At 35.8% G+C, this 15,498-nt stretch overlaps 1 protein-coding gene across 2 annotated transcripts in view; it reads left to right on the forward strand.

Annotated features, from left to right (window-relative positions):
• The window catches only part of LOC127424434 (death-associated protein kinase 1-like), a 114,279-nt gene that overhangs the window by 62,508 nt on the left and 36,273 nt on the right, over positions 1-15,498 (forward strand). For both annotated transcript variants that reach the window (XM_051669660.1, XM_051669667.1), the window contains exons 4-8: positions 6,561-6,699; positions 8,609-8,738; positions 12,194-12,242; positions 12,338-12,364; positions 14,875-15,027. In XM_051669660.1, the coding sequence (XP_051525620.1) occupies positions 6,561-6,699; positions 8,609-8,738; positions 12,194-12,242; positions 12,338-12,364; positions 14,875-15,027 (498 nt within the window). The remainder of the gene's footprint in view (positions 1-6,560; positions 6,700-8,608; positions 8,739-12,193; positions 12,243-12,337; positions 12,365-14,874; positions 15,028-15,498) is intronic.

Below are 15,498 nucleotides of genomic sequence, written 5' to 3' on the forward strand. Positions count from 1 at the left end.
ATTATTTCTAAAAATCCAGTAATCACAAATGGGTGGAAAGGTAATGTAAAAGTCATGATAATTAATTTGTCAAAAACAGTGTGAACCCTGTAGACAGAAAATAATGGAGAGAGGGGGGAAATGAGATCTGGGAATGTTGTGACCTGGATTCGAAGATAAGCACCACAGCTCAATGTTTGTAGGCAATGTTTGTAGGCATACGCACCAGTCCATGGCTCCCACGGCGTTCTAAATAGAAATGTATCCATAAAAGAAGCTGTCAAAGACTCCTCACTAAATTCAGTTTCAGAAACCTTCACCTTACAAAACAAACACTTGACAAGGTCAACAGTGGTGGGTTGAGTGGAACCAGTTCATTGAATAGATAAACCAGTTTTGCCTGTTACTCTGTGCACATTTTACACGTCTGTCAATGTGTTCAAAGAGAAAAGACATGTATTGATGTCTGTGCTGTCTTAGTTATACCAAAACCAAAAAACAAAGACATTTGACTGATAAAGCAACATTTATTTTAAGTAAGTTAGATGTACATAAAGTGTGCATTTAAAGGTTGTTATGAAAGTATCTAAAGTATACAAACTTATTTACGTAACCTATTTTGAGGATTGCATCTTAACTATAATGACTTACAGTTTTTGAAAGTGCTGAAATGGGTTGTTTTAATCCTTTCAAAAATCTTAATACAGTGACATAAGCTTATTTTCGAATGTTTTTTAGATTTATTCTCAAAGTTACAGAAGCAGTCATGATAGTGCACAACATTACCCACTCACTTTTTAAGCCGCCTGAGTTCTGGAAGTACTTTTCCCATTCATTTATTCCATATGGATTTCATATTAAAGAGTTCTGAAACTGATTAGATTAATCAGCTCGATCAGCAACATTACATTCATTCAAACATTACAGTGTGAAAATCGGACAAAAAGACAAAGGCACAAGACTGTAAACTGTATATTACTCCTTTAATGAGGGAATGAACTACAGTCCCATGAAGCATTGTGAATGACATTATTAAATTAAAAAATGATGGGAAAATATAGAATTAATGATTTAAAATTTTAACGCGATTTTCTGATTGGTGGGTTAACAGTGGCTTAAGCCATCGATTAACAACCTCAGAGCTCACAGTAAATTTGTCTTTAAAGGTTTATAAGTTAGCGTTATTAAAGGAATATTCCGGGTTCAATACAAATTAAGCTTAATTGACAGAATTTGTGGCATAATGTTACCACAAAAATGTTTTTGTTTTAATCATTCCTCCTTTTCTGAACAAAGCAAAACTCGAGGTTACAGTGAGTCACTTACAATGGAAGTGAATGGGACCAATTTTTGGAGGGTTTAAAGACGCTTATAATTTTATAAATGTACTTAGTTGAAGTCAGAAGTTTACATACACTTAGGTTGAAGTCATTAAAACTAATTTTTTTATTTTAATATTAGATTTAATATTAGCAAACTATTGGTTTGGCAAGTCGTTTAGGATATCTACTTTGTGCATGACGAGTAATTTTTCCAACAATTGTTTACAGATAGATTGTTTCACATTTACAGGTGCATCTCAATAAATTAGAATGTCGTGGAAAAGTTCATTTATTTCAGTAATTCAACTCAAATTGTGAAACTCGTGTATTAAATAAATTCAGTGCACACAGACTGAAGTAGTTTAAGTCTTTGGTTCTTTTAATTGTGATGATTTTGGCTCACATTTAACAAAAACCCACCAATTCACTATCTCAAAAAACTTCAAGCAACTTGGGCTATGAGTGTTTGTGGCTTACCCTCCTTGTGAAGGGTGTCAGTGATTGTCTTCTGGACAACTGTCAGATCAGCAGTCTTCCCCATGATTGTGTAGCCTAGTGAACCAAACTGAGAGACCATTTTGAAGGCTCAGGAAACCTTTGCAGGTGTTTTGAGTTGATTCGCTAATTGGCATGTCACCATATTCTAATTTGTTGAGATAGTGAATTGGTGGGTTTTTGTTAAATGTGAGCCAAAATCATCACAATTAAAAGAACCAAAGACTTAAACTACTTCAGTCTGTGTGCATTGAATTTATTTAATACACGAGTTTCACAATTTGAGTTGAATTACTGAAATAAATGAACTTTTCCACGACATTCTAATTTATTGAGATGCACCTGTAATTGACTATATCACAATTCCAGTGGGTCAGAAGTTTACATACACTAAGTTAACTGTGCCTTTAAGCTGTTTTGAAAATTCCAGAAAAAGATGTCAAGCCTTGAGACGATTAGCCAATTAGCTTCTGATAGGAGGTGTACTGAATTGGAGGTGTACCTGTGGATGTATTTTAAGGCCTGCCTTCAAACTCAGTGCCTCTTTGCTTGACATCATGGGAAAATCAAAAGAAATCAGCCAAGACCTCAGAAAACAAATTATGGACACAAGTCTGGTTAATCCTTGGGAGCAATTTCCAAATGCCTGAAGGGACCACATTCATCTGTACAAACAATAGTATGCAAGTATAAACACCATGGGACTACGCAGCCATCATACCACTCAGGAAGGAGACACATTCTGTCTCCTAGAAATGAACATAGTTTGGTGCGAAAAGTGCAAATCAATCCCAGAACAACAGCAAAGGACCTTGTGAAGATGCTGGAGAAAACCGGTAGACAAATATCTATATCCACAGTAAAACAAGTCCTATATTAACTGCTCAGCAAGGAAGAAGCCATTGCTCCAAAACCACCATAAAAAGCCAGACTACAGTTTGCAAGTGCACATGGGGACAAAGATCTTATTTTTGGAGAAATGTCCTCTGGTCTAATGAAACAAATATTTAACTGTTTGACCATAATGACCATTGTTATGTTTGGAGGAAAAAGGTTGAGGCTTGCAAGCTGAAGAACACCATCCCAATCGTGAAGCATGAGGGTGGCAGTATCATGTTGTGGGGGTGCTTTGCTGCAGGAGGGACTGGTGCATTTCACTAAATGGATGGCATCATGAGCAAGGAAAATTATGTTGATATATGTAAGCAACATCTCAAGACATCAGCCAGGAAGTGAAAGCTCTGTCACAAATGGGACTTCCAAATAGACAATGACCCCAAGCACACCTCAAAAGTTGTGGCAAAATGGCTTAATGACAACAAAGTCAAGGTATTGGAGTGGCCATCACAAAGCCCTGACCTTAATCCGATAGAAAATTTGTGGGCAGAACTGAAAAAGCGTGTGTGAGCAAGGAGGCCAACAAACCTGACTCAGTTACATCAGTTCTGTCTGGAGGAATGGGCCAAAATTCCAGCAACTTATTGTGAGAAGCTTGTGGAAGGCTACCCAAAACATTTGACCTAAGTTAAACAGTTTAAAGGCAATGCTACCAAATACTAACAAAGTGTATGTGAACTTCTGACCCACTGGGAATGTGATGAAAGAAATAAAAGCTGAAATAAATAATTATCTTCTATTATTCTGACATTTCACATTCTTAAAATAAAGTAGTGATCCTAACTGACCTAAGACAGGGAAAGATTTTCTACGATTAAATGTCAGGAATTGTGAAATGTATTTGGCTAAGGTGTATGTAAACTTCTGACTTCAACTGTACATTTAATTCTTCTGTTAAAACTCATGTATTGTTTGAGCTTTAAAGTTTATCACACTGAAATAATGTTGTTTATGTCTTGTGGCTATACTTTTAAAATAGTGAGTATTTTAACGTTCTAAAATTGGCCCCATTCACTTCCCTTGTAAGTGCCTCACTGGAACCCAGATTTTTGTTTTTTTTAAAGAAAAGGATTGGTGAGTCAAAATTTATTTTGTGGTAATCAACATTTTGCCACAAATTCTGTCGATTGAGCTTAAATTGTATTGATCCCGGAATATTCTTTTAATCGATCCCTTTTGGAAAAATCGTTTATGGTATTTTTACTTCTAAAACCTGATTGTTGTGCTCAATATGTGCAATATGATTTATTCATTATATGATGATCTAGAATTTAAGTTTTTTGGTTTATATGAAGGGAATGTTAAAATGGACCAGTGACTGTAATAGTTTGATTATTTGCAAATATTTTGGGGAGCAATGTAATTCGATACTTTGTCACAAGAGCTCTAAGGAAAAATACTGATTACTAAATTACAGAGGACTTGAGAAGTGTTTGATGATAATGTTGTCAAAAATGTTGTTAACGGAATGCTGTCTGGAAAATTCTTTTGTTACACATGAATTATGTCAATGAAGTATTTTTTCTCAAAAGCTTTTGTAGTGTGGGTCCTAAACCAACTGGTTTGCTGTACTTCATAACCTGTGAGATCAAGATCTTTTTGTCTGTCAACCAAGACTACTGTTACTAAGGGCCTCCCTCAAGCTATGTTCTGAGCTCATACTTGTTAAACATTACTCATCAGCAAAGCTATTTTGTTTTCTAACTGAGGCATCTGGAGTTAAGTACCTTTGCCTAAGGACATAACCACAAAAACATGACCTCAGAACTGGAGGTCAAGTTTCATTTTCATGTCATGTAGTGTCCATTATTGTGAAGAGAAACGTTGCAAGCTGTAGGCAGTGTTTTTCACATTGTCTAGGGTGGGGGCTGGTGTTTGCCTTTCTGTTCCCATGAGGGGAATAGACCTATCTGTGGCTTGTGTTTTTGCAGCTGGTGGCTGCTTGCTGCACTTGTTCAACCTCACCATTAGCAGCATGTGTTATCATGTCATCAGCGTGCAGATGGTTTCCAGCTTCCTTTTGTTGAATAAATATGTACCCGGATCCTGTTGGTCCTCTCCCAGAAGCCCTGATTATAGCCCCACCAACGTCTCTGTCATTTAATCACTCAGAGATTGATTGAACCATTTGGGAGGTTGTTTCTTCTATTTATATTTAAGTCAGACTCACTTTTTGGTTTTTAGTTATAATGGTTTATTTATTTGTTATATTTGGTTAAATTACAGTAGCTGTCTCTTATTGGACAACTCATATTGCTGATTTAATTCCCTGATAATTTAATTGGTCTGTCTGTTTGTGTTGCCTTGATGTCATCTTAAGGCTTGTGCCCTCACTAACCTATGTTTAGCCATTGATGTTTACATGTTACCGACATATATGGTGGTGGTGGCGTAGTGGGCTAAAGCACATAACTGGTTCGATCCCCACAGCCACCACCATTGTGTCCTTGAGCAAGGCACTTAACTCCAGGTTGCTCTGGGAGAATTGTCCCTGTAATAAGTACACTGTAAGTCGCTTTGGATAAAAGCGTCTGCCAAATGCATAAATGTAAATTTAAAATATACGATTTATTATATGGTGCAATAACCAATAAACCAATGCAAAGTATTTTTTAGTTTTGTATTATGATATTTTGTGATATTTTGCAAAGGGTTTCATTTCTATTCCGTGTTCAATGACACACTTTTTAAAGTTTGATCCACAATAAACAAGTACTTTGCGTGCAACCCCTCCCCTGCCCCCCAACCACCGTACAACACTGTTCACCAGCAGTGGTTGGCCCTTATCCACCATGGTGGTAAAACGTTGCCTACGCAACAGCCCTTATTGTAAAATATAATGTTTTATTACATACTGTGCAAGTTTAGTTCCTCTTCAGATACTGAGATACTTAGGGGTATTCTATTATACAATTATTTGTAAGTATGTGATCATTTATATTGAGCATTTCTTTAATTAAAATGGTGTGTGTACATTATATATATATATATATAGTGCAGTGCAGTGCATATAATCATGCAGATACAGGTCAGGAGCTTCAGTTAATGTACACATCAACCATCAGAATGGGGAAAAAAAAATAATCTCATTGATTTCGACCGTGGCATGATTGTTGGTACCAGACGGGCTGGTTTGAGTATTTCTGAAATCTGATCTCCTGGGATTTTCACGCACAACAGTCTCTAGAGTTTACTCAGAATGGTGAAAAAAACAAAAAACATCCAGTTAGTGGCAGTTCTGCAGACAGAAATAGCTTGTTGATGAGAGAGGTCAACGTAGAATGGCCAGACTGGTTCGAGCTGACAAAGTCTACGGTAACTCAGATAACTGCTCTGTATAATTTTAGTGAGCAGAATAGCATCTCTGAATGCACAGCATGTCGAACCTTGAGGCGGATTATCCTTGAGACCATTATGGTTTTTTTTTTAAGTGCTCAGTGAGTGTATATGTTTAGGAAAAAAATGTATACTCATTAATTTTCTCAGTTGGAAAATTACCCATTTATAAAATGTTAATTTCTGACACTGACTTGAATGGCCAGCTGCTCATTTCTGGCAAAGCAGCTGGACAATTGCCCATTTTTACTGTGTATTTTTGTGAGAAAAGTTTCTTGCTGTTTGTCAAGTATGCCTTTTGGCTAAAGCTCTTGTAATTTATGCACTCTGTCATGCAGTATGCACACTGCTGTGACACCAACACAACTGATGGCAAGAAAGTTTTTTCTGTAATGTGAGCAGTACAGTAATTTTGGTAGACTGACAGTCGTTTAGTGAAAGCACAGCCTAAATTGCATTTTAAGATTTAAAGATGTGTTTTTTCAAGGCAACTCCATTGTAAGCACCAACATCTTTTTTCTCTATATAAAGTGTGGCAGGTGGAGAACTCTTTGACTTCCTGGCTGAGAAAGAGTCATTGAGTGAAGAGGAGGCCACTTCGTTCCTCAAGCAGATCTTGGATGGAGTCAGTTACCTGCACTCTAAACAGATTGCCCACTTTGATCTGAAGGTATGGAGCATATTCTTGCTGAGATACGTTTGCATTTCACCCCAATGCCAGACTGGTGATTAGCATCGCTGTGGACCAGCCACAACAAATCAATTGAGGTGCTTTTATCCTCCCTAGTGGTTATCCACTCATTTCCACCCTGTTCATAATTACGGGGCTTCCTAGAGCAGGGATGGTCATAAATTCAAACTGATTTCTCTAGGTCATTTTTGGAACTTTATTTATTTTTATTTTTTTTTCAATTCCTGCATAACCAAGGACTATAGACTGATGAAGATTGGGTTTTTACCTCCCATTAAAATTGTTTCATGTAACCTTTATAAACTAACATGAAGTCTAAAATCACACCTTCCACATTCACCAATAAAACGTGACCTAAAGAATAAAATTTAAATATTTGAGTAGTCACAAGTCACTCATTATTAGCGTTTACATTATGTCTAATCTCACATTTTACTCCAATAATGATGTTTATGTAATTAGATCCACTGCTTTCTGACCAGTCATCCACACTGCTCTCCTTAACATATCAGTTAAATATTTTGAAGTCATTGGAGCTTTGAAGAGATTAGGCCGGTAATAAAGAAAGCCCATAGTGAAGGAGGTATTGTTTTATGGAATGTCCAGGCAGGGATCTGTTACTGCCAGGCTTGAGTATGGCTGTGCTTTCTAGAGAACGTTTCTGTAGCTTTGCATGTGATTTCCATGTGTTATGGCTGATATCTGGCTTTCACTCGCTCTCTTTCACCCTCTCTCTCTCTCTCTCTCTCTCTTTCTCCTCGCCTACTGTCCTGCTGTGTTTTTGTACTGTACCCACTGATATATAAATTGAACTGGATTGCTGACGCAGTGATAAACTGCCAGCAGGAGGTGGAGCCACTGGAAGTGTTCGAGCGGCCATCTTGGTATGCCCAAACTGCCATAGAGCATCAATGCCCGGGATTTGCTTGTTTTCATATTGAAGTGCTCTCTGTAGTCATACATGAATACATGTTATAAATATGTATTAATTTGCCATTTAAGCCTAGCGTGTCAGTTTAATTTTAACCAGCTTTGCTTTGCGTGTCTCCCTCTCTGCGTGCCCGCTGCACGTGTAGAGGGAGAAAGAGAGTTCGCTCTTATTCAAGTGACCGCGAGAAAAGGCACTTTTTAGTGAAAACTTAAAACAAGTAGCTATGAACAAACACTTCGATGTTCACAATAAATAAGTATGAAAATGTCTGTTTGTATCTGTTTGTTTCAGTGAACTTGTTACATTCAGCTGATCTGTTCGCTGATGAAGTTTGTTAGAGGTGATACTGTTTGATATACAGTAGACATACATAACTTGCTCAGGATTTCAAGAAACTTTAAATAAATAAATAATTACATGTGTAGGACGTTTGCATTGTAGGGATGTGCATGCAGATTTCAGATATAAAATTGGTGATTGAATGACTAATGTTTACTCGCTGAAATGAGATAACATTGGAATGTTTGGGCATAGCAATATGGCGGCGAAGTGGCTTCACTGATATGACATCATGAGCATTCCAGTTCTATATATATCAGTGAGTGTACCTACTGTATAAGATTCTACAGATTTTCTCTCTTTTTCTCCCTTTCATTCATGCTCTATTACCAACAATTTAACTATCAGGCTCATAGTCCAGGCTTAACTGGCACGATTGTCAGCATTTACAATATTGCCACAGTGTAGTATTTATAGTACTGAAATAGAAAATACAGAAAATAAATAAGGTGACGTAAACACAAAAATATAGGATATAAAGGGGAAAAGGGACAAGGTATACAATTAAAAATAAAATAAAATGGGGATGAATTTGCATACAAAAATGTTATGGTATATACAGTACAAAATATAGTCACTTGTCTGAGTAATATATTACCCTCTCTCTCTCTCTCTCAGCCGGAGAACATCATGCTGTTGAACCGGAGTGTGCCTCACCCGCGCATTAAGCTCATTGATTTTGGCCTGGCCCACAAGATCGATTTTGGCAACGATTTCAAAAACATCTTTGGTACCCCAGAGTTTGTAGGTCAGTATCATCCAGTGGTCATTCTATAGAGATCTGTTGTAATTACACCTGCTCTGATTGTTTTCATCCCCTGTCCAGTCTTCCCTGGATTCCTTTCATGTGTAATATGAAGTGAAAGCCTGACATTATTGTTAAGAAATACAATAGATCCTTCATTTGATACCAAATTAACCCTACCAATAGCTGGATAGTTTAAGTTAAATAAACTGTCAAGTGTAAAAGATACACTACCAGTCAAAAGTGGTAATAGGTATAAAATAACACACACATGGAATATTTTAGGTTCTTCAAAGTAGCCACTTTTTGCTTATATAACGACTCTGCACACTCTGGGCTTTCTCTCAGCCAACTTCAGGTGCCACCTGGGATGCTTTTAAAGCAGTATTGAAGGAGTTCCAATGTAGGCTAGACACTTGTTGACTGCTTTTCCTTCACTACCCATTCCAATTTATTTAGTTAAAATTGCTTAGACAATTTATATTTGTCTACAAAGCTAGTTTCAATCATTTAAGCATAAGTATTTTGATCACATGGTTTTCAAGACCATGAGAAACATATGTTCAATCAAGTGTCAGAACATTTGACTACAGTAGTAGTGTACAGTACTGTGCAAAAGTTTTAGGAAAAATGTTTCATAGTGTGTATGTCTTCAAAAATAATGACATAAATAGTTTTCATTTATCAATTAATGTCATACAAAGTCCAGTAAACATAAAAAAAGCTAAATCAATATTCGGTGTGACCACCTTTGCCTTCAAAACAGCACCAATTCTACTAGGTACACCTGGACACAGTTTTTCTTGGTTGTTGGCAGATAGGATGTTCCAAACTTCTTGGAGAATTCACCACAGTTCTTCTATCTATTTAGGCTGTCTCAACTGCTTCTGTCTCTTCATGTACTCTCAGACTGACACGATGTTCAGTGGGAGGCTCTGTGGGGGCCATGCTATCTGTTGCAGTGCTCCCTGTTCTTCTGTTCTAATCTTTTCTATTTGTAAAAGTAATGTTTGGGAGTCTAACATTTATATTTCCTATTGACACACTAAAGCTGAAGATATAAATAACCATCTTAAGACAAATGTTTTATGAAACATCTTATGTGCCTAAGACATTTGCACAGTACTGTATGTGTTTCGGTTTGTACTTAAAACTAGAAAACCCTCCTTGAATCGCACTGCCATTTCTTCTAACAATATGAGTCAGGTCTTTATGTGTTTTCAGGCAAAATTAACATCAATAAGGCCCCATCCATACCACAAAGCACACCACATACACACAACACACACCCACACCACTCCCAGCCCTCCATGTCTTTGGCTTCACATCTAGTCCTACCCGAATGGCAGCCAGTATGGCTGCAGGAAGTGACTTAATAGAGACACAGTGCTCAAGGCCACAGTGAAGTACCAACTACCCCACAGTGCAGTCTATTTCAGTTCTCAAAATTACACCCCACCAGTAGTCTGGTCAAGCTAGACACCTGGTCTTACAGACACTAATCCAACAAGTCTAGAATAGTAGCTGACCGACTGGACAATTAAACAGGCATACCTTAATTTTTATTGTTTGTTTTTTTTTTAGCCTCATTGTCTAAGAACAACTTGCTTTCTCACAGCTATGAATCCAGACAGTAAGCATGATAAGAGAGATTTAAAATTTAGTGTCTTCACAGGCTAATGGGCGCCATCTCTTCTGCTCAGCCTCATTTCCTTGTTTACTTATTAACACATCAGAGACTGAGATCCGGATGAAACCAGTGACTCATTTCACACACAAAGTGAGAAACTATGAAAATATCTCACCATTCTGTAATCTTTTAAAAACATGTATGCCAGGCAATTTTAATGTTATACTTGTGATGTCAAAATGACTGATACATCGGTACCAAGTACTAATTAATTTCTTTTTTTACAATACCAGTCTTTTTACAATATTGGAAGTATAGAGTACTGACTAGTACTGACAATGGGTGGGCGATATGATCAAGATCTTGTATCACGATATGAGTACGTTTACATCACGATAACGATATATATAACAATATAGTAAATTTTTTAGGAAAATCAATAAAAATTGGTTAATATGTTAAATATATTGTACTGCCCATTGTTGGATAATCCAGTCAGTGAATTAAATACTTTAAAATATTTTCTCTTTATACAGAACTTGAAAATAGTCCAAGTAAAAATTCAAATAAAAAAACTCATTTTGGTTTTAATCACTCTTACCATAATGCTAAATTTCACATTATGCCGTATTTCAGTCTGAAATGTTTTTGACCAGTATTATTATTATTATTATTACAAACTTTCCTCAAGAAACCCAAGATCTTTCCAAAGCAATGCAACAAAGAATATAATGCATAAAAAATATATTTAAAAAAATAAAAATTCCAACAAAAATAAACAATTCTTAAAATATAATATTAAATATTATATAAATATAAAATAAATATAAACACATCTTGCAAAAAAAAAAAAAAACTATGACCGAATTAATGCGGAGTGCATCTTTTGGCTTGCATAATATTCTTTTGCATGCTTCATTTGAGGAGGTAAAACAAATTGCTTGTATTATGAGTGATTATTATCATACAACACAGTTTGCAGATTACATTTTTCTTCTCTGTGTTGGCTTTTGTGAACCTACTCCAAAGATGTCCAGCCTGTGTTAATAACAAGCTCCTCTTCATTTTCATGACTTGATTGGGAGTCATCCTGATCTGTAAAGAGATGTTTGTTTCAGTTTTTTTTCCTGGATCAAGAATTATTAAGTAGCGTGAGTAATACCACCTCTGTGCTCTCCAGTAAATATCAGGAAGCCTGCTGGATTCACACGCTCCAGAGATAGCCCTCGCGACACGCATCATGGAACACAAGATGAACATGTCAGATGAGAAGCATATTAAGTGCTTATGAATCGCCAAACGCGAGATGAATGTCATTGAATTTGCTTGGACAGCCCCCTAAAAAATTTAAATGCCATAAAAACCGGGTCCATGTTTCTTAAATTCCTTTAGTCTTACCTGAATCCCTGCCCAAGATAAGCCCACACTGTGCACATTAATTTACATATCGTGATATACACGATATAGCAAAATCTCTATCGATTGACTAAATATCTTTGCCATAATCCATATTGTCATGTCGCCCAACCCTAGTACTGACTGTTTGTTACATGCGCACTATCAGACTGACAGGTGGCTGCTTTTGAATGTTCAAATGCATTCACATTAAAACTACATGGCAATTTTGATTTAATTTGTTTATATTTTCATTAATATCTAACTATTGAAGTAAAGCAGTATGTTTAATAGCATATACATTTTTTTCTGTGGTATCATGATTTGTAGTGGAAATCTTGATATCTCGCTGGTGTTGGTATCGAATTGTGATGACCATACATGACATGTAAACAGTTATTTATTTATTCATTTATTTTTATGTGGTTTGCAGCTCCTGAAGTGGTAAACTATGAGCCCCTTGGCCTGGAGGCAGATATGTGGTGAGAACAAACTTCATCTTAAAACATAATCTGACCTTCCTGTTACCTCAGTTATTCTATGCTAATCATATGTTTTTCTATCTGTCTAATTTTAGGAGCATAGGTGTGATCACTTATATTCTGTGAGTATTCATAACATCAGTGTTGTGATGTTATAAAAACAGAAATATCGTTACAAATGAAATCTGAGTGCATTTATGGATTTTTGCTTTGGCTACATCCTAATAGTATCCATTTTTGTAATTGCATTATTTTTCTCAAGATATGGCTGTAATCACATTCTGCTGTAAACTGAAGGCATGGTGGCCAAACTGAGCTGAATGTGAAACCATTTCGTTTGTTTGCTAAGTGTTTTTGTTACACTAATTTACAGGCCTGTATAAACCAGTGTCACAGAACAAACTCTTGATGTGCTATTATTCTCAAATTAATTGATTGTTTTCAGTAAACCCAGTAAGGGAGACCATCTTCCACACAGCCAAGTGCTGCATCAGATATTGATGTTTCCATGATCTACATTGTGTCTATTTGTAGAGCTGACATTTTGTTTCCAGAGGAGACTTTGAGCTTCCTCTTAAAACAGTCTGTGTGTTAATGTGAGGGAACTAACATATCTCAGAGCAATATAAAGAGTGGAACTTGCTGGTTTCTTGTGATAAGACCTGAAGGAAACATCCTTTTTTTTGGTGGGAACCAAATCTTTAATTCTCTGACATACAGTAACTGGTAAATTGGTAAATTACTGTCAAGAAATGTTCAAGGTATATTTCACCCCAAAATCCAAAACATAAAAATAAAATAAAAAATGATATTTTGTATATAGAAAACAAAGCTTGGATTTAGGATTTTTTCCATTGTGACATTATTTTAATGGCAATTAAGCCTGTAATTCAAATCTAATTCTCATTACTGTAATGATGCAATGATAAAAAAAATTACATTATGTAATTGTAATGTACAGTTGTAAGTATGTCATGGTAATATTTGTTGTACTGATTTTAAATGATGCTGATTTAGATGGAAAAGGGTGTCTGGACAGGATACAGTGTAATACAGGATGATTTTATAACAGTAATGAGTGACATTTTTTTGCATTATGGTAATGCACATTTGGAGGACCTTGATCCATATATGATCCATGAAACTTTTCCTCCCACTCAAAAATCTGTGTCAAATATTAAGTATTTTTGTGTTATTTTCTGGTTAAAATATCTAAACATCCTTAAAACAAGAAAGATTACATGAGAAGCAGAATGGCAGATATTAAGATATTAAGTCTTGTTTGCAGATAAATCTAACAAAATGTATTAAGGGTTTATGCTTTAAACAAGAAAAACAATTTGACAATGGGGTATGAAAAATAAACTTTTCAGTTTGAATTGGCAAATCATTTTTCTTGTTATATGCATAAACATTAATACATTTTGTTAGATTTCTTGCAAACAAGACTTGAATCTCACTGAAAAAAAAAAAAGTATATTACTGTATTTTTGTCTTGTTTTCCAGTAAAATTATTTAATCCATAAAATAAGATAAATTGTGTCTTGTTTTCAGAGAAATCTAACACAATTTGAGGTTTATGCTTAAAACAAGAAAAATCTATTTGCCAGTAGGGTAAGAAAAATAAGCTGAATTCAAAGGTGTACAAGTGTATTTTTTCTCACCCCATTGGCAAATAGTTTTATAAAGCATAAGCATAAATGTTTGATTTATCTAAAAAAAATATCCTATGTAATTTTGTTGTAATTATGTTTGAAACTTTTTACTGTAAAACAAGAAAATGTTATTCTTTTTGCAGTGTGGATGCCTCCTGTCTTTTCTTTTTCTCTGTTACTTCTCGATTCAGTTTCTGTCTTCTCTATCTCTGTTTCTTCTTTATCTGTCCCATCATTATCCATCCATCAACATGCTCTAATATCACATTTCCCTCACAACAGTCTAAAGAGAGCTATAAAGTTCTCTGTCTATCTCAGGGCTGTTCCTCCCACTCCTCTCATCATTGGCAAATAAAAATAGAGCTTCAGGTAGATATCGCACACCATCTTCACATCTAATCCTGTCGCTTGCCATGCTTTCCTATTTTACCTTTCTTTCTTTCACGCTTTTTTGAGTCAATCTATGTTTGTCCCCCACAGGGAATGACAATAATTGGCAGTGTGAATTCTGAACAGCCGTAGCATTACAATAATTAATGGAGTTTATCTCCTGTCAGTGTTTCTAAAAGCCATCCTCTCACTCCTGATTTATCAGTTTCAGATTTTTAATTAGTAACAGCAGTAAATTGGATTCATAATAGTGGAAAGAGAGCTTGATGGATTGGATAATTCTCTGGTACTGTGGTCTGCACTACACTATTAAATGCTAACCCTAGTCTGGAGAACTAGAGAGTTGTTTATCACAAAATGTGCCTATCACTCATGCGTTAAATGCTATATGCCCCTTGGCCCTATTCTCACACTTAGTCATGGCCAACTGCTTGGCTGTAGTTTATAAAATGGCAAATCATTGTTCATATCACACTTGAATCTGCTAAATGTTGTTTTACTGAAGAATTTCACATCCAATAAATGGTAGATTTAAAATGTTGTTATTGCTGGTTATTACACTTCATAATTTTTGTCTATATCTTCAGGCTCAGTGGTGCATCACCTTTCCTGGGTGAAAATAAGCAGGAGACACTTGCCAATGTGTCGGCTGTGGACTATGAGTTCGATGAGGAGTTCTTCAGCCACACCAGTGCTCTGGCCAAAGACTTCATTGCACAGCTACTGATCAAAGATCCAAAGTAAGAGCCACTAAAATAGTTTGTGAAGCAATTAAAGGAATCACTGGCATTTCTGTGGTTTTGTTTTTGTCTGTTGTGTTTTTCTTTTTCTTTTTTTTCTTTTTTTTGTGTTTTGTATTATGTTTTGACTGTCAATTTTATTAATAGGACAGTTGAGAGGTAACAGAAAAATTAAAGGGAGAAGAAGAGGAATGGGATACAGAATTGACTCTCACCTGAGTAGTGTATAGTTTATCCGAATGAGATTCAAAATTGGCAACCCTACTGATATTATAAATGGAAGTAATACTTAAGAATTTTAAGTATTAATAATATTAATATTAATAATAATACCTGTTTTGTTATAATCAAACTGAATTTGTCTATCTAGAACATTCTCCACAAATCATAATACCCTTAACTGATTAAGGAAGAGCTTTGTGTCAACAAACAGGAACAAGTGCTTTGCAAGTGAAGGTGTAGACAATAGTT

This window comes from Myxocyprinus asiaticus, chromosome 3 (genome assembly GCF_019703515.2).
Source record: "Myxocyprinus asiaticus isolate MX2 ecotype Aquarium Trade chromosome 3, UBuf_Myxa_2, whole genome shotgun sequence".
Lineage (NCBI taxonomy): Eukaryota > Metazoa > Chordata > Actinopteri > Cypriniformes > Catostomidae > Myxocyprinus > Myxocyprinus asiaticus.